At 46.7% G+C, this 23,593-nt stretch overlaps 1 protein-coding gene and 1 pseudogene across 3 annotated transcripts in view; both read right to left on the reverse strand.

The window, feature by feature from the left end:
• Window positions 1–22,674, reverse strand: part of LOC135006096 (uncharacterized) — a 227,549-nt gene extending 204,875 nt beyond the window's left edge. For all 3 annotated transcript variants that reach the window (XM_063951991.1, XM_063951990.1, XM_063951989.1), the window contains exons 1-2: window positions 22,388–22,674; window positions 5,234–5,338 (exon numbers count right to left, since the gene is read on the reverse strand). In XM_063951991.1, the coding sequence (XP_063808061.1) occupies window positions 5,234–5,338; window positions 22,388–22,498 (216 nt within the window). In that variant the 5' untranslated portion in view covers window positions 22,499–22,674. The remainder of the gene's footprint in view (window positions 1–5,233; window positions 5,339–22,387) is intronic.
• Window positions 14,844–14,962, reverse strand: LOC135053292 (5S ribosomal RNA; annotated as a pseudogene).
• Window positions 22,675–23,593: the final 919 nt, after the last annotated feature.

The raw sequence follows: 23,593 nt of genomic DNA on the forward strand, positions 1-23,593 counted from the left end.
AACTTCTAAGTACCGCACGGTCACAGTGAAAAATCAGAAAGGGTGACCGACAGGATAAGGCACCCAAGTCTGAAACTCTTCTATCAGAGGCAATAGCCAGCAAAAATAAGACCTTAAGTGTAAGCCATTTAGGGTCCACAGACTCAAGAGGGTCAAACAAAGACTCTTGTAGGGCATCCAGAACAACTGACAAATCCCAAGGAGCCACAGGAGGAACAAAGGGAGGTTGAATCCGCAAAACACCCTGAGTGAAAGTATGAACGTCAGGCAGAGTCGCAATTCCTCTCTGAAACCATACAGACAATGCTGAAATATGAACCTTGAGGGAGGCCAGATGGAGACCTAAGTCCAGGCCCTGTTGCAGAAAAACCAAAAGTTTGGCAGTACTGAACTTGTATGCATCATAATTCTTAGCCGCACACCAAGTGAGGAAGAATTCCAGACCCTTTAATAAATCCAAGCTAAAGGCAGTTTACGGGCTTTCAACATAGTTTGAATGACCGCCTCAGAAAATCCTTTGGCCCTCAGAAATGAAGCTTCAAGAGCCACTCCATCAAAGCCAGTCAGGTCAGATCCTGGTAGACATAAGGGTCCTGAACGAGAAGGTCTGGGCGTTACGTAAGTAGAAGAGGACGCTCTATCGAGAGACCCTACAGGTCTGAGAACCAATGCTGTCTGGGTCACGCTGGAGCGATTAAAAGTAGTAATCCTCCTTGCTTAAACTTCCTTATTACCCTGGGCAGGAGTGACACCGGAGGGAACACATACGGCAGCCAAAAGTTCCATGGAATTGCCAGCGAGTCCACGAACGATGCGTGAAGATCCCTTGTCCTTTCTCCGAAGACCGGAACCTTGTGATTGTGTCGAGACACCATCAGGCCTACATCTGGTAGGCCCCACTTGTCCACTAGGAGTTGAAAGACTTCCGGACGAAGGCTCCACTCTCCGGCGTGTACACCCTGACGACTGAGGAAGTCCGCTTCCCAGTTGAGGACCCCCCGAATGAACACTGCTGATATGGCTGGCAGATGGTGTTCCGCCCATAGAAGAATCTTTGACACTTTCATCATTGCCATGCAACTTCGAGTGCCGCCTTGATGATTTATGTACACCACAGTGGTGGCATTGTCTGACTGTACTTGAACAGGCCTGTTCTGTACTAGAGACAGGGCCAGTTTCAGAGCATTGAACACTGCCCGCAACTCCAGAATGTTTATCGGAAGGAGAGATTCCTCCCTGGTCCACCGTCCCTGAAGAGTGTTGCTTCAACAACGCGCCACAACCCCGCAGACTGGTATCCGTCATTAGGAGGACCCAGTTGGAGATCCAGAAGGGATGACCCCTGCTCAATCATTGGTCCTGGAGCCACCAGCTCAGAGACAGACGAACTACCGGAGTCAAGGACATCATGTGAGACCTGATCCAGTGAAGCAGGCCATCCCACTTGGAAAAGATTAACCGCTGCAGAGGGAGAGAATGAAATCGAGCATACTCTACCATGTTGAAAGCAGACACCATGAGGCCTAGTACTTGCATCGCAGAGTGTATCGACACACGTGGGCGAGATAGGAAGCATCTTATCTTGTCCTGAAGTTTCAGGACCTTCTCCGGAGACAAGAACAAACCTTTGTTGTGTGTGTGTGTCCAATAATGCCCCCAGGTGCACCATGCTCTGAGCAGGGACCAAATGAGGATTTCTTCCAGTTGATGAGCACCCGTGGGCTTGCAGGAATTGTACTGTCAGTTCCATATGACTGAGGAGAACCTCTGGGAAGTTTTCAAGGATCAACAAGTCATCCAGATACAGCAGGATCCTGATACCTTGACGGCGGAGAAGGGCCGTCATGACCTTAGTGAAGATTCGCGGAGCCATGGTCAGTCCAAAAGGCAAGACCTGGAATTGATAATGTAGGTTTCCAATAGCAAACTGCAGATATTGCTGATACGACATGGCAATAGATATATGTAGGTAAGCATCCTGTATGTCCAGGGATACCATATAGTCCTTGGGCTCCAAGGCCAGAACAATAGAGCGAAGAGTTTCCATACGTAATTTGGATACCTTCACAAATTTGTTCAAAGACTTGAGGTTGAGAATGGGCCGGAAGGTACCATTCGGTTTCTGAACTAGGAACAACGTTGAATAGTACCCCCTGCCTCTCTGAGCCAGAGGCACCGGCACTATCACTGCTGTGTCCATGAGGGATTGTACCACCAAATGTAGAGTTTTTGCTTTCAACGAATCCAAAGGGATATTTGTCGAGCAAAACTGGCGAGGGGGACGTTTCTTGAAAGAAAGAGATGGCGTATCCGTGAGTGACGACTTCCCTTACCCAGGTGTCTGAAGTGGTCTGTAACCATATCTGGGCGAATCGCAGAAGTCTGCCTCCCACCCTGGGGTCCCCCAGGGGGAGGCCCGCCCCGTCATGCAGCAAGCTTATCTGGTTTGGAAGCAGGCTGACAGGCAGCCCAGGAACGTTTAGGTTTGGGCTTAGAGGTTTTGGAAGTGCAAGCCTGTTTCGGTTACGCCTGACCCGTTGCTTTACTTGGAGGTCGAAAGGAACGAAAGGTGGTACTTTTAGCCTTCGGAGATGAAGGATTAGTACTCGGCAGACATGCAGTTTTAGCAGACGCTAAGTCAGCAACAATCTTGTTCAGATATTCCCCAAAAAGGATGTTTCCCTTAAAAGAGATCACCTCCAAGGTCTTTATAGAGTCCAGATCCACAGACCAGGACCGCAACCACAGAATCCAGCGAGCCAGAATGGACGTAGTATATGCTTTGGCTGCCAGGACACCGGCATCAGAGGCCGCCTCCTGAATGTAATGGGAGGCTGTGGTAATATATGAAAGATACTGTCTGGCATTATCAGAAAAATTAGAAGTAGCTCTGCTTCAACTTCTTGAACCCAGGCTTCAATAGCTTTTGCAGCCCAAGAAGCCGCTATAGTAGGTCTATGCACAGCACCCACAAGAGTGTAAATAGACTTCAAGCAACCCTCCACACGCTTATCCGTTGGTCCTTCAGAGTGGTGACGGTAGTGACAGGCAGAGTAGATAACACCACCAGACTTGCGACATGCGAGTTCACCGGCGGCGGGGTTTCCCAATTTTTACTTAACTCTGCAGAGGGGATAACGAGCTAGAATCTTTTTAGACTGGGAGAATTTCTTTCCTGGAAACTCCCAGGATTCCTGACGCATGTCAACTAAATGGTCAGAATGTGGCAAAACTAATTTAGTAACCTTCTGACGTTTGAACTTCTCAGGTTTCTGGAGGTTCAGTTTCATCATCGATCTGAAGAATTACTTTGATAGCCTCCAAGAGGTCAGGAACATCCACCTGTGTTGTAGATTCCCCATCAGAAGCATCTGCATCAGTGTCTGATGGGTCAGTATATACGCCATCTTCATCAGATGAAGTATCCGAAACATGCGTGGATTGTGAGGAAGAAATGGCCCACTTAGATGACCCTTTGGTCGTTCGGAGGAAAGGCTCAGGCTTTTGTTTAACCAAAGACTGATTTAACTGCTGTAACCGAGTCGAGAAAGATTCCACCCATGGTGGATTTACTACAGGGACAATGATTGTACAGGCACAGGAGGTCCCACAGGGGGCGCAAGTCTCATTACTAGCGTAGTAAGTAAATTAGAAAAAGCAGCCCATGGTGGGTCTTTGTTTGCCACCGATGCTGCAGGCTGACTGAGGGGTACAGAACCCCCAATACCTGGACCCTCAGCTGGAATATTTTCCTCAGATAAATCTGCGGCGTCAGCACTGCATGACGCAGGATCAGCCACGGATCTCCCGCCCTGTGACGCAGACATTATTGGAGAATGTAGCTCTAGGGCGTAACAGTACAATATAGCCAGACACAGTACATGACAAAAAAAAACCTGTGGCGTGTGATTGCAATGCAGATCACAAACAGAGGATTTAAGTTGTATAAGGTGACTGATATAAACACAGAGAAAAATACCAAACAGTATATCCTGTGAAACGTGGCGCCTGGGGCTGGGGGAGGGGCTACAGGTCAGAACCTTATCCCCTCTGCTGGACTTCACCACCGGGCACTATGGAGCCTGTACTAAACGGATTTTAGTAAAACCGACCTGTGCTCCTTGCCCTGGTGGATATAGTGGGATCCCTGCATGGCCACAGTGTCCATGCCAGCGGTGCGGTCCATCTCCGGAGACCGCATCACGATTTCAGCGGGTCCCGCCTGGGGGACCCTCTTACCTCCTCCCTATCGTGCGGCCACGCGATCCAGGAGAGCAGCAGAGGTATGTGTGCCTGATGAGACCAGAGCGCCTCCGCTGTAAGTACCCGGTAACCAGGGCATGGGAGTATACAGCGTCGTTGCGGGAGGGGAGGGAGCCGCAGCACGATATGTCAGTATGACATAGAGCACCAAGTGCCTATGCTGCGGCCCTTGAAGTCTTCTATCTTGTCAGAAAAGCTCTTTTCAGGGCTGCCTAGCGCAGCCCTCCCTGTGCACTGCAGGCACCAACTTACAAACTGAGCTCCTGTGTCTGGAGGCGGGGATATAGAGGAGGCGGGCAGTGCATCCTGGGAACAGTCAAAGCTTTAGCCTGTTGGTGCCTCGGATCAAGATCCAACTCTACACCCCAATGTTATTCCCTGTGGAATACCAGTGTACCTCGCTGGAAAAATAAACATAAGGTTGTATATATAGTGTAATATGTAAATGTGTGTTATTGTGATTGGGATGCAGTTATCATGTTAATGGTCACAAAATGTCAGCATATGCAAAACGTTAACATGGTCACAATGTCGACATCATAAATAACAACAAGTGAAATGCAGACATTAGGTTTAGGAATAGGGACATAGTTACTGCCACAACCGCAGTTTTGCAACATTAGCTGCAACCACCGGCACACTAGCTGCAGCTGCCACATTAGGGTTAGCATGTCAACATTCCATCAATGTCGACGTGCTCAGTGTTGGCATGGCCAATGTTGATGTGTTGAACATGTCAACTTTATGACCATATTGACATGATGAATGTCGGCTTTCAAACCGGTGACAGAATACATTGAACCCTTGTGAATAACTTTTTGTTTAGCAGTTTGAAGGCTGTGACTGCACTCTGGCCCAGCACCCCTCCTATTTATTCCCAAGTGGTTTAAACTCATTTCAGCTAGGTCCTACCAGCATGATCTATGACCTGTATGCAGATGTAATACATAGCACATTAATAAGTTCTTACCAGTTTGTTTGCCCTTTTTATCTCCTTTTTCACAGTTTCAATATCAAATCCTCCGAAGTCATCTTCCGAGTCTGACTTTGCTGAAACCACTTTAGGTGAGAAGAGCTGGAAAAAAACAGACAGTTCTTACACCAGCTCCTGGGGGAAAGTTATATTTTTATGTATTTGCAGTACACATATGTAGCTGTACCAAGACTGATGCCCATTATAAATCTGACTTTCTGGGGGTGATTCAATGGTGGACGTAGTTGCAGTAGCGGCTGTGACTTTATGTTAAAGCCAGGGGTGGATTGGCCATAGAGCTCACCAGGAAGATTCCTGGTAGGCTGACGTGTCTTTGGGGCCTGTTTTGTGTGTTATGTGGCCCCACCCGCCACATGACAGGCAGCCCACCGCACTCCGTACACTGCATTGTCCCCATTCATTGTTATTCCATCTCTGCAGTACAGTAACTCTGCCATCCAGTGATGCTGCCCATACCTCTTGTGCTGCCCATGTCAGGCCACTTCTACAAAATTTTACAGGGACACTTTTAGTTCCCAAATCTGCCCCTGGTCTCAGACACATCTTACGCAAAAGACGCAAGGAAGGGCGCAGTTGCGTACAATCAGACTCTATGAGGAGGGATCCCGCCCCCTCATCAGACCACACTCCCATTAGGGCTGCTTCCATAAATTTCCCGGGCTGGTTTTCCATCCCAATCCGCCCCTGGTTAAAGCCATGGCATTGTGCATCCTATTGTGCCACTCGCCAACAGCAGGACGAATCCACGGATGTGCATACAAACACACACTATAGGCAAACCACCGGCTGCACTATTGGACACTGCACCCTTATGCCTGCACCTGTTAGCTTCCATCCCCAGTTACCACACACAAGTGCCCACTGAAATTGCATGCATCTCCATGCAGTATCAATCTGTGTCCCCAATGGTGACCATCGAGACGCATGTGCAGAGGTAAAACTTTCTCTGCGTCCGATTCAAAATAACCACTTTTATGTTCCATTTCATGCACTCAACTGTTATTTCCTGAATCTTTCCTGATTCCTGTGCTGTCAGTATACAATGCCAATACTGTGGGAACAGCTCAAGGCAGCTGATGTAGTAAATATACCGGCTGTCGGGATTCAGACACTGAAATCCAGAGAGCCGGTAAAATGCCAGCGGATGAAATACCGAGTACCCCCCACACCATATTCCCACTCAGGTGGTGGATCCATGTCACCACCCAAGTGAGAATAGAACACATAGCGAGCAAAGTGCACCACCTGGCCTGAAGTATGGCGAGCGCAGCAATCCCGCAAGGGTACTTGATGCGCTCTCTGACAGTATTATGGCTGGCAGTATGCCGTCAGCCAGGATACTGTATCCAACCCCATGGCAGAGCATGTAAAGAAAGGCAATGCAGAATACGCTGCCACCATATAAAATATAACAACAACAACAACCTGATGTGTCCGGTTTAAATTGGGCAAAGGTTTGCTGGGCAGAACATTTGACCCCTTTTCATCCCCTTAGGAGTGGAATTTTTTAAAGTAACTGCTTAATGGGTGGCTGCTAATAACAGTACCACTCTGTACACAATAGGCTGTATTCAGAGTTGGGAGGTAAGAAAAAAAAAAGGATTGGATTAAGAAGTGTTAGATCATAGATAAAATCATGTATCAAGCCAACATCAAAATGTTAGATTAACCCTTCGGTTCGTAATACAGTTATTACATGGTTGGCGGTGCTCCCAGAAATTAGTTCAGAAAAAATAGGATTTTAAATTACCTACCGGTAAATCCTTTTCTCGTAGTCCGTAGAGGATACTGGGGTTCCATTTAGTACCATGGCGGTATAGACGGGTCCACTATGAGCCATGAGCACTTTAAGAATTTGATAGTGTGGGCTGGCTCCTCCCTCTATGCCCCTCCTACCAGACTCAGTCTAGGAAACTGTGCCCGAGGAGACGGACATAATTTGAGAGGAGGATATAAAAAGATAGTGGTGAGATTCCGAACCAGCACACACAAAACAGAGGAAAGCTATGCTAACCAAACTTGAAACAGGAACAGCAACAGCTGAACCAAACAACAATACTTAACCAAGTAACAGTGCAGGACTAACGAAGCACTGGGTGGGTGCCCAGTATCCTCTACGGACTACGAGAAAAGGATTTCTAATTTCTCTTACGTCCTAGAGGATACTAGTGGACCCATTTAGTACCATGGGGAAGTACCAAAGCTCCCAAATTGGGTGGGAGAGTGCTGATGTTCCTGCAGAACTGATTGACCAAACTGAAGGTCCTCAGAGGCCAAAGTATCGAACTTGTAGAACTTTGCAAACGTGTTCGAACCTGACCAAGTAGCTGCTCGGCAGAGCTGTAAAGCAGAGACACCGCGGGCAGCCGCCCAAGAAGAACCCACCGACCTAATCGAGTGGGCCTGTACAGATTTAGGAACCGGCAATCCTGCCGTGGAATAAGCATGCAGGATAGTGAGCCTGATCCAGCGCGCAATTGACTGCTCTGAAGCAGGAAACCCAATCTTGTTAGGATCGTAAAGAACAAACAGTGAGTCCGATTTCCTGTGACAAGCTGTTCTCTTCACATACACCTTCAAAGCCCTCACAACATCCAAAGACTGAAGAAACAGAGGTGTCGGTTACAACCGGAACCACAATTGGTTGGTTGATGTGAAATGCCAACAGCACCTTAGGAAGAAATTGCTGACGTGTCCTGAGTTCAGCTCTGTCCTCATGGAAGATTAAATAGGGGCTCCTGCGAGACAATGCCCCCAGCTCCGACACACGTCTTGCAGAAGCAAAGGCCAACAGTGTGACGGTTTTCCACGTAAGATATTTTACATCTACCTCCTGTAACGGTTCAAACCAGTCCGATTGGAGGAACTGCAGCACCAAACTGAGATCCCAAGGTGCCGTGGGAGGCACAAAGGAAGGCTGGATGTGCAGAACCCCTTTCATGAACATCTGGATCTCAGGAAGAGACGCCAATGGTTTCTGAAAGAAAACAGACAAGGACGAAATCTGGACTTTTATGGATCCCAGACGTAGGCCCACATCCACACCCGACTGCAGAAAAAGCAGGAAGCGACCCAGGTGAAATTCCATCGCAGAATATTTTCTGCTCTCACACCAAGAGACATATTTCTTCCAAATACGGTGGTAATGTTTAGACATTACCCCCTTCCTGGCTTGGATCTTAGTCGAGATAACCTTGTCAGAAATCTCTCTCATGGCTAGAATCAACCGTTCAACTTCCATGCCGTCAAACGTAGCTGTGTTAAGTCTTGATAAACGAACGGCCCCTCTTGCAGGAGATCCTCGTGAAGAGGTAGAGGCCACGGATCTTCTAGGAGCATCTCCAGAAGGTCCGCGTACCAGGCCCTTCTTGGCCAATCCGGAGCAATGAGAATTGCTTGAACTTTTTCCCTTTTTATTCTTTTCAGAATTCTTGAGATCAGCGGAAGTGGAGGGAACACGTACACCATCTGATAGACCCATGGAGTTGTCAGAGCATCCACTGCCACTGCCTGTGGGTCTCTCGACCTCGAACAATACTGCCTGAGCTTCTTGTTGAGATGAGAGGCCATCATGTCGATTTGTGGACATGCCCATCGACGTGTCAAGCACCTGAACATCTCCGGGTGAAGGCCCCACTTTCCCGGGTGCAGGTCGTGTCTGCTGAGGAAGTCTGCTTCCCAGGTGTCTACTCCCAGAATGAAGACCGCCGACAACGCCGCGGTGTGTTTTTCTGCCCAGAGGAGAATTCTTGATACCTCTGACATCACTGCTCTGCTTCTCGTTCCTCCCTGTCTGTTTATGTACGTTACTGCCGTCACATTGTTCGACTGAACCTGAATGGCCCGATCTTGAAGAAGATATGAAGCCTGCAGAAGGGTGTTGTATACAGCCCCGAGTTCCAGAATGTTGATTGGAAGGACGAATTCCTGATTTGACCATCTTCCTTGAAACTGCACCCCCTGGGTGACCGCTCCCCAACCTCTGAGGATTGCGTATGTGGTTAGCAGAATCAAATTCTGAATCCCGACCCTTCACCCCTCGATTAGGTGAGAAGTCTGTAGCCACGACAGAAGGGAAATCCTGGCCTTTGGTCACACGCACCAGAGGATCTGTCTGTCAAGATGCGATCCGGACCATTTGTCCAACAGATCCAGCTGGAAGTGCCTTGCATGAAACCTTCCAAACTGAAGCGCCTCGTAAGAGGCCACCATTTTCCCCAGAATGCGAATGCATAGATGCACAGATATCCGGGTTGGCTTCAGGACAGCCCGAACCAATCGACTGGATTACCAATGCCCTTTCCAATAGAAGAAAATTTTGCGACTATGTGTCCAGTATCATTCCCAGAAATGGGAGCCTCCGAGTTGGCTCTAAATAAGATTTCAGGAGTTTTAGAATCCACCTGTGATCCAGGAGTAGTTTGGTTGTGAGACTAATGCTGCTCAACAATCTCTCCCTGGACGGTGCCTTTATCAGAAGATCGTCCAGGTACGGAATTATGTTCACTTCCTGCTTGCGAAGGAGAAACATCATCTCTGCCATCACCTTGGTGAACACCCTCGGTGCCGTGGAGAGACCAAATAGCAGGGCCTGGAACCAGTAGTGACAGTCCTGTAGTGTAAAACATAGATAAGCCTAGTGAGGCGGCCAGATTGGAATGTGAAGGTATGCATCCTTGATATCCAGAGACACTACAAATTCCTCCTTCTCCAGACCTAAGATCACTGCTCTCAGAGACTCCATCTTGAATTTGAACACTCGTAAGTATGGGTTCAACGATTTTAGATTCAAAATCGGTCTCACCAAACCGTCCGGTTTCGGTACTACAAACTGGAATAGTACCCCTTGTTTTGCAGATGAGGTGGAACTGGAACAATGATCCGAGTCTGTACCAGTTTTTGAATGGCATCCTCTAAGGTTATACTTGCCTCTTGTGAAGCTGGTAAGCCTGATTTGAAGAATCTATGAGGCGGGAGCTCCTTGAACTCCAGTCTGTAGCCCTGGGAAATAAGATCTAGGACCCAGGGATCCTGGCATGATGCTGTCTAGATGTGACTGAAATTTCTTAGTCGGGCTCCCACCTGCAAGTCTTCCAGGCCACGCAGCCCACCGTCAAGAAGGGTTTGAGGAAGCAGAACTGGAGCGCTGTTCCTGAGAACCGGCAGTTGCTGGTTTACATGGTTTACCTCTAGTGCCTCTGTTGACAGTAGAAGATCCTCTGACTTTGCCCTTAAACTTGGCAGTCTGAAAGGACTGTAGGGTAGGCAGGGCCGGTTCCAGGCCTACTAGTACCCTGAGCGAGAACATGTAAAAGCCCCCCCCCCCACCACCCCTATGTGTGCGCCGTAGGCGCGCGCTCCATGAAAAGTGGGCGTGGCCCCTGGAAAAGTGGGCGTGGTCTCATAACGTCATATTATTAGACTATAAATAAATATATTTTCACACCCCCTCTACGCACACAATTAGCAGCCTTACACATAACAGCCACAGTAGGGTTCCTTACACACAATGTCTCCAGTATAGTGTCAGATACACATAATGTGCAGTGCCAGATAGACATGATATGCCCCCCATCAGTGCCAGCTACACATGACATGCCCCCCAGCAGTGCCAGCTACACACAATATGCCCCCCAGCAGTGCCAGCTACACATGATAGTGTTCACTTTTTAGGGCAGGGTGCTGATCACAGGGAGGGCACATTTTTAAGTTAGGAGGGCAAAATGATGTACATACTGTAATGCTTGGTGCCCATCTACCTACACGGGAAAGCATGGACAGTGCGCGCCGAAGGCGCGCAGCAAAAATTTAGGGGTGTTGCTTCGTGGGAAAGGTGCGTGGCCACATAATAGTGGCAATTCGCATTACACCACACAGTAGTGCAGTTAATACACACTGCACCAGGTAGAACCTCCTAGACACTTTGCGCCAGGCAGAGCACGTTAGACACTTTGCGCCAGGCAGAGCACTGAGAGTCATTGCCTAGCCACAGACGCCTAGCGGGAACACTACATGATATGCTCACCAGCCGTGCCAGCTACACATGACATGCCCCCCCAGCAGTGCCAGATACAGAAATTCTCCCACAGTGCCATAAATGCCCCCACAGTGCCAGATACATAAATGCCCCCACAGTGCCATAAATGCCCCCACAGTGCCAGATACATAAATGCCCCCAGAGTGCCAGATATGTCCCCACAGTTCCAGATACATAAATGCCCCCACAGTGCCAGATACAGAAATGCCCCCACAGTGCCAGATATGTCCCCACAGTTCCAGATACATAAATGACCCCACAGTGCCAGATACAGAAATGCCCCTACAGTGCCAGAAATGCCCCCACAGTGCCAGAAATGCCCCCACAGTGCCAGATACAGAAATGCCCCCACAGTGCCAGATAAATGCCCCCACAGTGCCAGATAAATGCCCCCACAGTGCAGATATGCCCCCACAGTGCCAGATAAATGCCCCCACAGTGCCAGATAAATGCCCCCACAGTGCCAGATAAATTCCCCCACAGTGCAGATGTGACCCCACAGTGCCAGATAAATGCCCCCACAGTGCCATCCATAAATGTGCCCCCCACCCCCAAATACCTGCGGTGCTGGGATGGGGAGGAGTACTGCTGTCCGAGTGCGGGCGGGTGCAGTTCCGGGTCCGGGTGCGGGTGGGCGGGTGTGGGTCCGGGCGGCCTCCAAAGCGCTTGTGTGCGCTATGCGCGCTGCCGGTGTCTGACGTTAGACACCGGCACCGCACAGCGCGCATATCGCACACAAGAGGTCACGGCCGGGCCAATTCTGCACAGGGCCGGCTCCAGGTTCGAATATGGCGGCGCCAGCGTGCGGCCCCCATTAAGGGTGGCGCCCTGCGCGGCCGCTCTATTCGAACATGCCTGGAGCCAGCCCTGAGGGTAGATCCCGAGTAAGGTCTTCCTGGTTGGGGGAGCTGCAGAAGGAAGATATGAGGACTTACCCGCAGTAGGTGTGGAGATCAATTTGTCCAGTTCATCTCCAAATAAGGCCTCTCCTGTGAAGGGTAGGCCTTCCACGCCTTTCCTGGAGTCCACAGTCCACTGATGTAACCATAAGCCTCTGCGTGCTGATACTGCCATAGCAGTAGTGCGTGCATTAAGCAAACCTACTTCTTTTATGGTTTCCACCATAAAGTTCGCAGAATCCTGTATATGTTGTAGGAGCAACCCAATCTCCCCCCTAGATAAGGAATCCAACCCTTCAATAAGGTTACCCGACCATTTAGCAATGGCTTTAGTAATCCACGCACATGTTATAGTGGGTCTCTGAGCCACCCCAGCAGCTGTGTACAAGGATTTGAGTGTAGTCTCAATCTACAATCAGCTGTGTCTTTCTGGCTGCACCAGGGACGGGTAACACAATCTTCCGTGACAACCTGGATACGGATGCATCCACTATCGGTGGACTTTTCCATTTTTCCCTATCCTCAGGGAGGAAAAGAAAAAGATGAGAGAGTAACCTTTTAGGAATATGAAATTTGTTATCAGGATTAACCCACGGTTCTTCAAACAGGGTGTTCAATTCCTTTGACACAGGAAAAGTGACAGAGGACTTTTTTTTTTTTTTTAAGATTAAAGTAAGATTCCTCACACTCCTCTGTCACCTTATCAGGAATTTGCAGCACATCCCTGATAACTTCTATAAGAGCCTGCATTCCCTGTGACAGAGCAGCATCCCCCTCCCCCCCTTCTGAATCCACCTCCCCCTCCTCCATGTCTGACTCCTCAGCGTCAGAGTCAGACTGCAGGATATGGGCCAGAGTTCATTTTGTGGACAAATGGCAAGGGACTGAGAAACTTGTTTGGGGACAGAGTCTATGTTCATAATCTCATCCACAGACTGTCTTAAGTATTGCGTCTCTTTCTCATTGCGGGACAATTTATTAGAGATATTAGAAATCATTCCTTTGAGGGAATCCAGCCACACTGGTTCAGCCCAGCTAGCCTGAGAAGGTGCACTACACTGAGTGCATAGTAGTGAGCTCCCTTGGGAAGAGGAACACTCTGCCGTACACAAAACACACTCTTTGCCTGACATATTGTAAATGTGACGGCACACACACACAGGAAAGGTTAAAAACACAATTAACCCACAAAGAGCCCTTCCAGCGAAACACAGAGGTATTTGGAGCCAGCACACCGCGCCCTTATTACTAATGCCAAGTTTAGCCGGATCGCAGACTAAGCACTCAGATTAGGGATTTAGTATACTTATAATCGCTCCACCCCTACTATGACACCCTGGTACTGCTTAGGTAATCTGGAGTCACACCGGAGGAGCTGCGCTTCCCTGTCAGTCAGCGTCTGTGTCCACTGCAGAAGGAAAATGGCGCTGGTGGATCTTCTCATAGTGAAGCCTCGCCCCCTTCAATGGCGTGCGGTCTTTCAGCTTTTTTTTATACTGGCTGAGGTAATTTGTGCTTAAATGGAGACAGAACCATTTTAAGGCTTTGTTTGTCAGTGTGGGTACTGTGTACAGTGTACCGAGACGCAGTTGTGTACCGAGTCTGGAGACGCAATCCACCCCAGTTAGAAGCCGCGTGTCTCTGTACCCTCATGCCGCCATAAGGGCAGTCAACTTACTAACCGGGACGCCAGCATAGTACTCACCACTCTTCTTTCTTCTGGCTCCGTTAGGGGTGGCGGCATGCTGCAGAATGTACGTTCGCCGTGGTGGGGCTTGCAAATAGTTCCCTCAGAAGCTAGTGTCCTGTCAGCAGGGAACGGGGCCATTAACCCTTCAAGAGGTTGTGCCGTTCCCCTCCTAAGTCCCACGTCATTAACTGTTGGTACTTTTTCTTATTCTGTTTTTCGGTTGGTATGTGATCAAATCTGACGTTTAACTGAATTGGTATCTTGAGAAAAAAAATAGTCAAAATGAGAATCGGAAAGAATACCAGACACTTCTGCTTTTACTCATCTATTGCCATCGAATGAGCAATGAGAGGGTGTGTATGCGCCAAAGTCCTTGGTATTGAAAGAAGTATAGTACACTTCTGCTTTCCCAGGTATTAATAATAGTTCAGCTTGTATATTGGCCCTCATTCCGAGTTGATCGGTCGCAAGGCGAATTTAGCAGAGTTACACACGCTAAGCCGCCGCCTACTGGGAGTGAATCTTAGCTTCTTAAAATTGCGACCGATGTATTCGCAATATTGCGATTACTAACTACTTAGCAGTTTCTGAGTAGCTCCAGACTTACTCTGCCTGTGCGATCATTTCAGTGCTTGTCGTTCCTGGTTGACGTCACAAACACACCCAGCGTTCGCCCAGGCACTCCCACCGTTTCCCCGGCCACTCCTGCGTTTTTTCCGGAAACTGTAGCGTTTTCAGCCACACGCCCCTGAAACGCCGTGTTTCCGCCCAGTAACACCCATTTCCTGTCAATCACATTACGATCGCCGGAGCGAAGAAAAAGCCGTGAGTAAAAATACTTTCTTCATAGTAAAGTTACTTGGCGCAGTCGCAGTGCGAACATTGCGCATGCGTACTAAGCGGATTTTCACTGCGATGCGATGAAAAATACCGAGCGAACAACTCGGAATGAGGGCCATTGTTCTACAATACCTGATATTCCCAGAAGGCCCCCCTTTCCGGTACTGATCAGGCCCAACACTGCTTGGCTTCCAAGATCAGATGAGATTGAGCATATCCAGAGTGGTATGACTGCAGATAATCAATGAGCGTCACTATTGATCGCCTATGCTTACCCGTATGGGATGAGAGAGTGTGTGATGAAGGTAATGGGACAGGAAGCAATCCCAAATAGGATAGTAGGGAAAAAAAGAAAAGCACTACACTTCTGCTGTCCAATGAGAAGTCTTTGTTATCTACATCGACATTGCAGAGTACAACCTTATATTGGATGAGAGAGTGTGAAAGTCAGGAGACGTAGACAAAGAGGATCAGAAAATGAAAATGATCTCATTAAAAGTTAACCTAAAAGGATCACGTTGCAATTGTCACATACCAATAGTTAATCTGCTATCGTGAAAACTCAGAACAGCAGGTTATGTGTCTCATAAATGTAGTCGACATCTATTCAGCAGGTAAAAGGTGGTAATTGTGATAATCAGCCGTGGAGAAGAACATAGGAGGTTTTGCCTGCAATAAGACAAGTACAATCTCCAAGTTGCAGGTCAGCTATTTATATGTAGCAATTGCAACATTAACAAATATAAACAGCAGGCTATGTTTCCCCGACAGTGGAACTGATACATATTCAACAGGTAAAAGGAGAATAATTGTAATAATCAACCACAGTGAGGGACACGGATAGCTTGCTTGGAATAGAGTAGTACATAAATATGCATCAACAGGCTATGCAATCCTCTCTGTCACAGAAATGTGATTGAAACAGAGAAAAAAAAAATAGTAGTATTGCAGGATCCTGATTACAGCCATCCACTGTATATCTCCGTTTGAAATGATTCCACCACTGTTTAAGTTTGTGCAGGAAAATGGTCCTTAATTATGAGTATTGTAATTGTGGCAATCAGCTATAAAGTAATTGAACCTCTCAAAAGTTACAATTATTACATACAAACAGTTTATCTGCTATGTAATTTTAAAAAAAATAATAATCACGACAGCAGGCTATGTCTCTTATAAATGTAACCAGCACATATTCAACAGGTGAGAAATGGTCATTGCAATAGTCAGCTGCAGAGAAAAACATAAGTGGTTTTGCCTGAAAAATAGACAAAGTACACTTTCCCAGTTGCAATTGTTACATATAGCTAGCCTGCAACAGTAACAAATCCAAAACAACAGACTATTTTTACCAACGGTGACACCGATACATAATCAGCAAGTGGAAGAAGAGTAATTGTAACACTCAGCCACAGAAACATAGATAGTTTGCCTGAAATAAAAAGGTTCGTAGATATAAATCAGCAGGCTGTACAATCCTCTTTGTTCTAGAAATGTGACTGAAAAAGAAAATTGTATTGAAAGATGATATATATATCCTAATGAATACCGTATGATTGGTGTGTATAATCAATCACATAAGAGTATATACCAACAGGTAAATCTGAAAATATATGCTGGGGATATCACTATATGTGGTTCAGCCCCTTAATTCCATCTATTGTGTTTTTGAATAATACCAATATCCCACGATCTGGTTTGGAAAAAGTGCGCTATGCAAAAACAAATAACATCTAAATCCATATGGTCATATTGCATATATGCCAATTAAATTAACAAAGTTATATTGAAAGGTTTCCGCACTTTTGAATGCTGGGGATATATACAGCCGTTGGCGGTGCCCGCCGGGGGTTCCGTGGGACTCAGTATCCGAATAGATGTGCTGAGCCAGTGCACTCCATTCAGTGTCTGCCAGGACAATCGTGAGGTGCCTGATAATGCACCAGGAAGAAAACCAATTCAGTTAAACGTCAGATTTGATCACATACCAACAGAAAAACAGAATAAGAAAAAAGTACCAACAGTTAATGGCTTGTTGGCTTGTGAGAGGAACAGCCCATTTTTTGTTCTCTTCAATAATATTCTAATTAATGTCTTAATGTCTTTAGATCAGGCATGTCCAAACTGCGGCCCTCCAGCTGTTGAGAAACTACACATCCCAGCATGCCCTGACACAGCTTTATCATTCTCTGACAGCAAAACTGTGTCAGGGCATGCTGGGATATGTAGTTTCACAACAGCTGGAGGGCCGCAGTTTGGACATGCCTGCTTTAGATTGTAAGCTCTCACGAGCAGGGCCCTCTTCCCTCATGTGCTTATCCTTTGTCTTACTTTAATAATGTTCAACTGTACCACATCCAGCAGTCTTCTGCCACCTGATACTTATTCCAGTGTCATCTGCTGATGTAACTATGTTTATTTACCCTGTACTTGTCCTATACTGTCATCAACTGTAAGTTGCTGTTTTTCCTGTTTGATTATTTATGTACTCTGTAATTGGGCGCTCCGGAACCCTTGTGGCGCCATATAAATAAAGGATAATAATAAATAATAATAATGTTGGGAAAAGAGAACAAAATATTTGAGATTTTCGCTTTGATCAGTGTCACCGTGATTATTTACTCTCAAGTATCTTCTTCATGTTATGATGTGTAACATATTAGATATTGACTATATATACACACACAAATCATCATAGGAAGAAACACTGGGAGTCACATATGAAATAATTTAATAATAATTTTTTTATTGCATTTAGAATGATATACAGTTTTTGATCGTTCAGAAATTTTAATAGACAGCAATAAATGTTACGTTTTACTTTTGACAGTAATTCTTCATCACATTACAACAAAAGTGTAACCCAGAAAGACCAAACAGCCTTTTGCGTCTAGGCAAAACCCCAGCGAATAAAGTTTAAAAAAAAGGGGACCAAAAAAAAAAACAAAAAAAAAGGATTTGCATCGAATTAAAACCAATTTGCACTGCAGATGGGGCAGATTTGAAATGTGTGAAGGGAAATAAAGTTGTTTCTTATATTCAAATGTTAGTGTATAAACAAAGCTCAGTATTTGTTTAGTACATGCAAAATCAGCCAATGTTATACTGGCATATATATATTAAAAAAAAAAAAAAGTATTACATATATCTTGCATCTAGGAGGAAAATGCTTGTTTGCTCCTTTTTTAATTATTTGCTTTAACTTTGATTCAGGCTCATACTGTTTGTGATTTTTAAGCCTTGTTACAGTATTGTTACAGTATTTTTTTATATATGAATTTTTTACTTACTTTTATAAACAGTTAAAACAAAAAAACAGTGACAAAATTTGCAAAAACAAAATCAGAATACAATTTGTAACATACAAATTCAAAAGAAGACTAATGTAATTACAAAATTATTATTCTGAAATGGCGTTATATAAAGTATATTTTTATCGGGAAGTTTGTGCACAATCCTGACTAAAATCATATCATTTGGTGACTTACCTCTGCCATCAGTCCTGTAATCTTCATGTTTTCTGCTGGCTGGTGCAAACAGCTCACCAGCTCCGTGAGTTCCCAGTGTGCTGAGTTCACTCTCTGCAAACGAGCTGCATCTGTATTGATTACCTTCTGTGTGAATTCTGAACTCAGCAAGTGTCTGCATGGTGTGTCTGCACAGCAATCATTGAGGATTCTTCATGCTGTCCTATACTTCCGTGCCAGCATACACAAGTCCAGTGGTCACCAGACACACCTCCCTGTGCTCTCAGGACCTGCAGCCATTACGGTCTGTCTCTTCCATAGGTCTGCAAACTTGGTCTTCATTACCCCACACAGCGCATGTTTTGCAGGACTCCTCACAGAATCACAAGTGAAATAATTAACTCCACCTGCGGACCTTTTAAAATGTGTCTTTGAGTAATTAATACACCTGTGCACCTGCTGGGTTACCTCCAAAACATGCACTGTGTGGGGTAATGAGGACAGAGTTTGCAGACCTATGGTCTATTCACACACACTAAGCCGGAGTTCCCTCTAAAACCAGCTATGGACATCGACATGACAGCCTCCAGTCACCTGATCTTCCAGGAGCCAATCCGGATTCACTTCCGCATCATGTGAGCCACTCATCCACTCAGCAGTAAGCACTGGAGATAAGTTCCAGGTCTCAGCATTAGCAAGCTGTCAGTGCTTTGGTGTCTCTCAGCCTGGAATGAGCTCCAGAATCTCCTGCTACAGTAGTAATAGACTTGGTACAAGTTACCATTCCCTGCACTGCCTGACTCCCTGGATGATTTAAAGGGCTATTGCTGACACTACATCCTGGCATCTCCAGACTCACTGGAAGTCCAACAGTGATCCAGAAGAACAATCCTATACCCCTAGCAGCTTTAGAGACTCTGCTAGTTCTTGCCAGCTTCCAGTTCATCTCTGCGCAAGGTAGCGCACTGTTGTGTCCGGAAAACCTGCTACTGCTGTCTACTACATTGCAGTATCCATTGTGCAGAACTACCGATTCACAGCTACTGTGAAACCAGCAGTGCCGACACTGCACAGCATATGAACTTCCTATTGCGTTACCTCAGCTGCCCAGCATCTGGAAACCAGCGTTGCCGACATCCTCTGCTTCGTCTGCAGGCGTTGCCGACGTCCTCTGCTTCGTCTGCAGGCGTTGCCGACGTCCTCTGCTTCGTCTGCAGGCGTTGCCAACGTCCTCCGCTACGTCGACAGCTATCACACTGGTTCCAGCCAGTGATTTGTGACTTTCCTGCATTGTTGATCCTCCCAGCATTCCGTCAACTCACCAATTCTCACGTGACTCTCCATTAGGCGACAACCCAGCTACCCATTGCACTGCTGGCTTCCACCACCAGTGTTCCAGTACCCGTAGCTGGTCACCTTTCCTCATAGAGTATACTGCCTGACTGCCATGTCTGGATGAGCAGATCATTCATTAAGCCAGCCCGATTCTGTCCACTGTGCTCAAGACCGAACCCAGTGTCCAGTACTAGTCCAGGTTCACAAACAAACTCAGTTTGTGACAGTTTGACGTTTTAATGTTTGCCGAATATCATAAAACGTTAAACCACTATAGAGAGCAATGGATTGCTCCCTACTGTGTGATGCTCAGCTAGATGGTGTTAACGGAGCAAATAATGAAATTATCTTGTCCGGTAACCCTCTGATGAACAGCAGGGTCAGGTTAAAAATGCAGAAACACCCGCATTTTTTTATGTGAAGTTTAACGTCTTGAATAGAGCCCAATGTACTGTGCACACTTGCATACTGAAACTGAAGGAACGTATATTCAGGGGAAATTTAAGGAAAAATTACTTTACAGAAAGGGCAATGGATAAGTGAAATCTCCTCCAATCAGAGGCTAAAAGCCAGGACACACGGGGTCTAGCACAGACTGCTCAACACCCATCTCTCCCCTGCTCAGCACACACCACGATGTGTGCTGAGCGAAGAGGAGCCTCATTTCACCCAACGGTGAAATAAGCGATGTGCTAGATTGTGTACGCAGGCACAATCTAGTACCAGCGATAGTGAAGCGCAGGGCCGCGCAACACTATCGCTGTGGGATATACACACGGAGAGATCTGTGCTTAACTTCTAAGAAATCTAGTCAGATTGCTTAGAATTTAAGCATGGATCTATCTGTGTGTACCCCCCTTAAGACTGTAGAGCAATTTAAACATGCTTGGGATAGGCATATGAATATCCTTACAAAGAACTAAGGATCAAAAAGTGTTGAGATTACCTAAAAGATAAAAAAAGGGGCAGACTAGATTGGCAAAGTGGTTCTTATCTGCCGTCAAATTCTATGTTACTGTTTAACCTGTGTTATTCCATAAATTAACTAGGTTGAGTGGTTAATGAATCTACTTTGTGGACTGACCTCTATCGTACACCACTGATACCTATACCAACAACCATAGGTTCTGCCAATAAATAGAGTTAAGTCTGTATACAGTGGCTATAAGGGTTCCCTGCTGTATTGCATAGGATAAACTCAAGCACGTAACTTGCTCTGTATCTTACTCCATACACAAGTGACGGCCAGGGGAGTGATGCTGCTTCTCCTGGACATGGACAGTCTGGGAACAAGTCATCACTGATGTTCTCTGCTCCCAGCCAATCAGTGACTCTGGGCAGCAGCGCGGAGGGGATCCCACCCTCTGCCTGCTACCTAACAATAATGTTACATACACAAACATAATATATAGAGACCCTCTACTACAGTCAATATGAAGACAGCAGCTACACTAAATAATAAAGGGGAACTGCTTGGGACAACATAAAAATATATACATACTGAATGTTTAGCAAATATAACATGTCATGCTTCAATATGCAGTGAAAAACAAATGCAAAAATCCAGTCCCACATGTGCCGATATCTTATATTAGTAATTTTCACATTTAGGGCAGAATTCAATTACAGGTAAATCCATTCACATGGCCGCATCAGGCATGGTCTCCAGGTCGACATGATTTTTTCACAATTTTCCCCCCCTTTTTTTTGATCTTTTTCATACTTAACGATCCACGCGGACTACGACTGGTAATAGTAACCTTGCCCGAAGCATGGCGAGCGAAGTAGGTGCACTAATTGGGGTTCCCGGTCACTGTACGGAGAAAACTACACCAAAAAAACATAAAAAACTCATGTCGACCTTTTGACCTGTCAACCTAGACACTGTCGACCTAGTTACTGTCAACCACTAGTGGTCGACCTAGTAATACCCCTTTCAGACTGACAATAGCCGTGTCGCACCCGGGAATGTGTACACGGGTGCTTCCCAGGTGCGACCCGGCTTGAGACCCCTTCAGACTTGCGGCCCGACCCGGCATATTGCCGGGTTGGTGACATCACCGCTGATGGCACCGGAGGCGGTGCTTGGAAACAATCATCTCCAAGCACCGCCTCCTCCTATGCAGAGAACGGGTGCCGGGTCGCCCTGACCCGGCATATCCGTTCACACTGCACTGCATCCCGGGACAATCCCAGATTCAACCCTGGTTGAGACCTGGGATGAAATACCGGGACGCTCGTCCTGGGATATTGATCCTGTACCCTTTCACACTGAGCAATTTCCCGGGTTGATGCACGTTCATGTGCAATAAGCCGGGAATTTTTTGTCAGTCTGAAAGGGGTATTACCATCTACCTTCCAAACCACACCCAGCCAGCTGTACAGAAACCTGATCTCACACAAAAGTCTTGGCTGACCCATAGGGTAGGGGGTATTTTGTGCAAATTTGGCATTTGGCCGGGCTAACAGTGCGAGATGGGGTGCTGCTGGAATTTAAACGGCAATTCAAACCCTTCGCCCAGAACTTAATTCCCCCCATTTTGCTTTTATTCAATAAGTAGGATAGGCTATACAGGGATTGTATAATGTATAATATAAGCTCAACCGTGTTGCTGCAGATACTGTAAATATAAACAGCACTAGAAACGTGCTTGGAAGATATAAGAAATACTTCACATAATCAGATCGCCAGTACATTCCTGGCCTGTGCCCGGTCTCTGTATGGGCGGCACATGATCTGGGGCACAGTAGCGGCTATGGGGGTGAGAGACTTATCATGTGCGCGTCAGGCGCAGTGTGGTCGGAGTATCTCGCACATAGAGAAGCGCTGGCTGTCACCGGCAGCACAGGCATGTAGCGCCTTACCGTGCAGTTGTAGTGGGCCGTGATCTCGCCGTCAGCCGTCCTCAGCATCTGCCCGGTCCTTGCGTTTGCATGACGCTGGCGGCAGAAAGCGCAGACCCCCGCGGAGGACATGGGCCAGCAGAGTCGCACACAAGTCGCTGCGATAGCTGTCCCGTCTCACCAGTGAGAAACGCCAAGTTCTGTTTACGGCGCTGCTGCAGACACTTTCAGTTTCGAATCGCACTGTCACAGTGATGGAGCTGCCGGGGCAGTGGCTATGCCTGTGGGATGGGCTATGGAAAGTCTCACAGACACAGATACATATTTATGGTTCCCAGGAGCTGTTGAAAATAATAGTAGAACACGCAGTGCCCCGGGTTATCTATCTCTGACTCATAGACGAGGCTGAAGTTACCTTATTATTCGCCCAGCTTCTTATTCACTTCTTATTCGAGCTCCAGCTTCTTATTCTGAAAATTTAGTTTTGCAAGGTTTAGCCAGTCTTGGGCCACAAATTTGACACCTGAAATCAACAGAGGGTGGTCACTTACATATGACCCACTTCCATACCTCCCAACATGACCCTCTCCAGGAGGGACACAATGCTCTGCTCCTGGACTTCCCTCTTAATGTATGATTGCCAGCACCTGTGCTGAAACACCTTTCTTATCCATTAACCTGTTCAACACAGGTGAGGGCAATCATAATTAAGAAAAAAGTCCAGGAGCAGAGTATTCTGTCCCTCCTGGAGAGGGTCATGTTGGGAGGTATGCACTTCAGTGGCATGCGGTGAGGTCATTGGCTGGTGAGGTACTGCAGCCATAATGATCTGCAAAGTCCAGCGATGAACCTTACCGCCACTTGTGATGTCATGGAAGTAGGCTGACAGTGCCTGCCTACTTCTATTTTTTTATTTAAAAATTTATTTATTTTTTGAAAATATGTGTTTTAGGTAGCCCTTGAGTTGAAATAGTTGGGGCATTGGGATCAGAGGTACCCCTTTTTTACATATTACGGCAGACAGCGTCCCCTTTTTTACACATTACGGCAGACAGCACCCCTTTTTACACATTACGGCAGACAGCGTCCCTTTTTTACACATTACGGCCGACAGCGTCCCCTTTTTTACACATTACAGCAGACAGCGTCCCCCTTTGTTACACATTACGGCAGACCGTCCCCCTTTTTTACACATTACGGCAGACAACGTCCCCTTTTTACACATTA

This window comes from Pseudophryne corroboree, chromosome 2 (assembly GCF_028390025.1).
Source record: "Pseudophryne corroboree isolate aPseCor3 chromosome 2, aPseCor3.hap2, whole genome shotgun sequence".
Lineage (NCBI taxonomy): Eukaryota > Metazoa > Chordata > Amphibia > Anura > Myobatrachidae > Pseudophryne > Pseudophryne corroboree.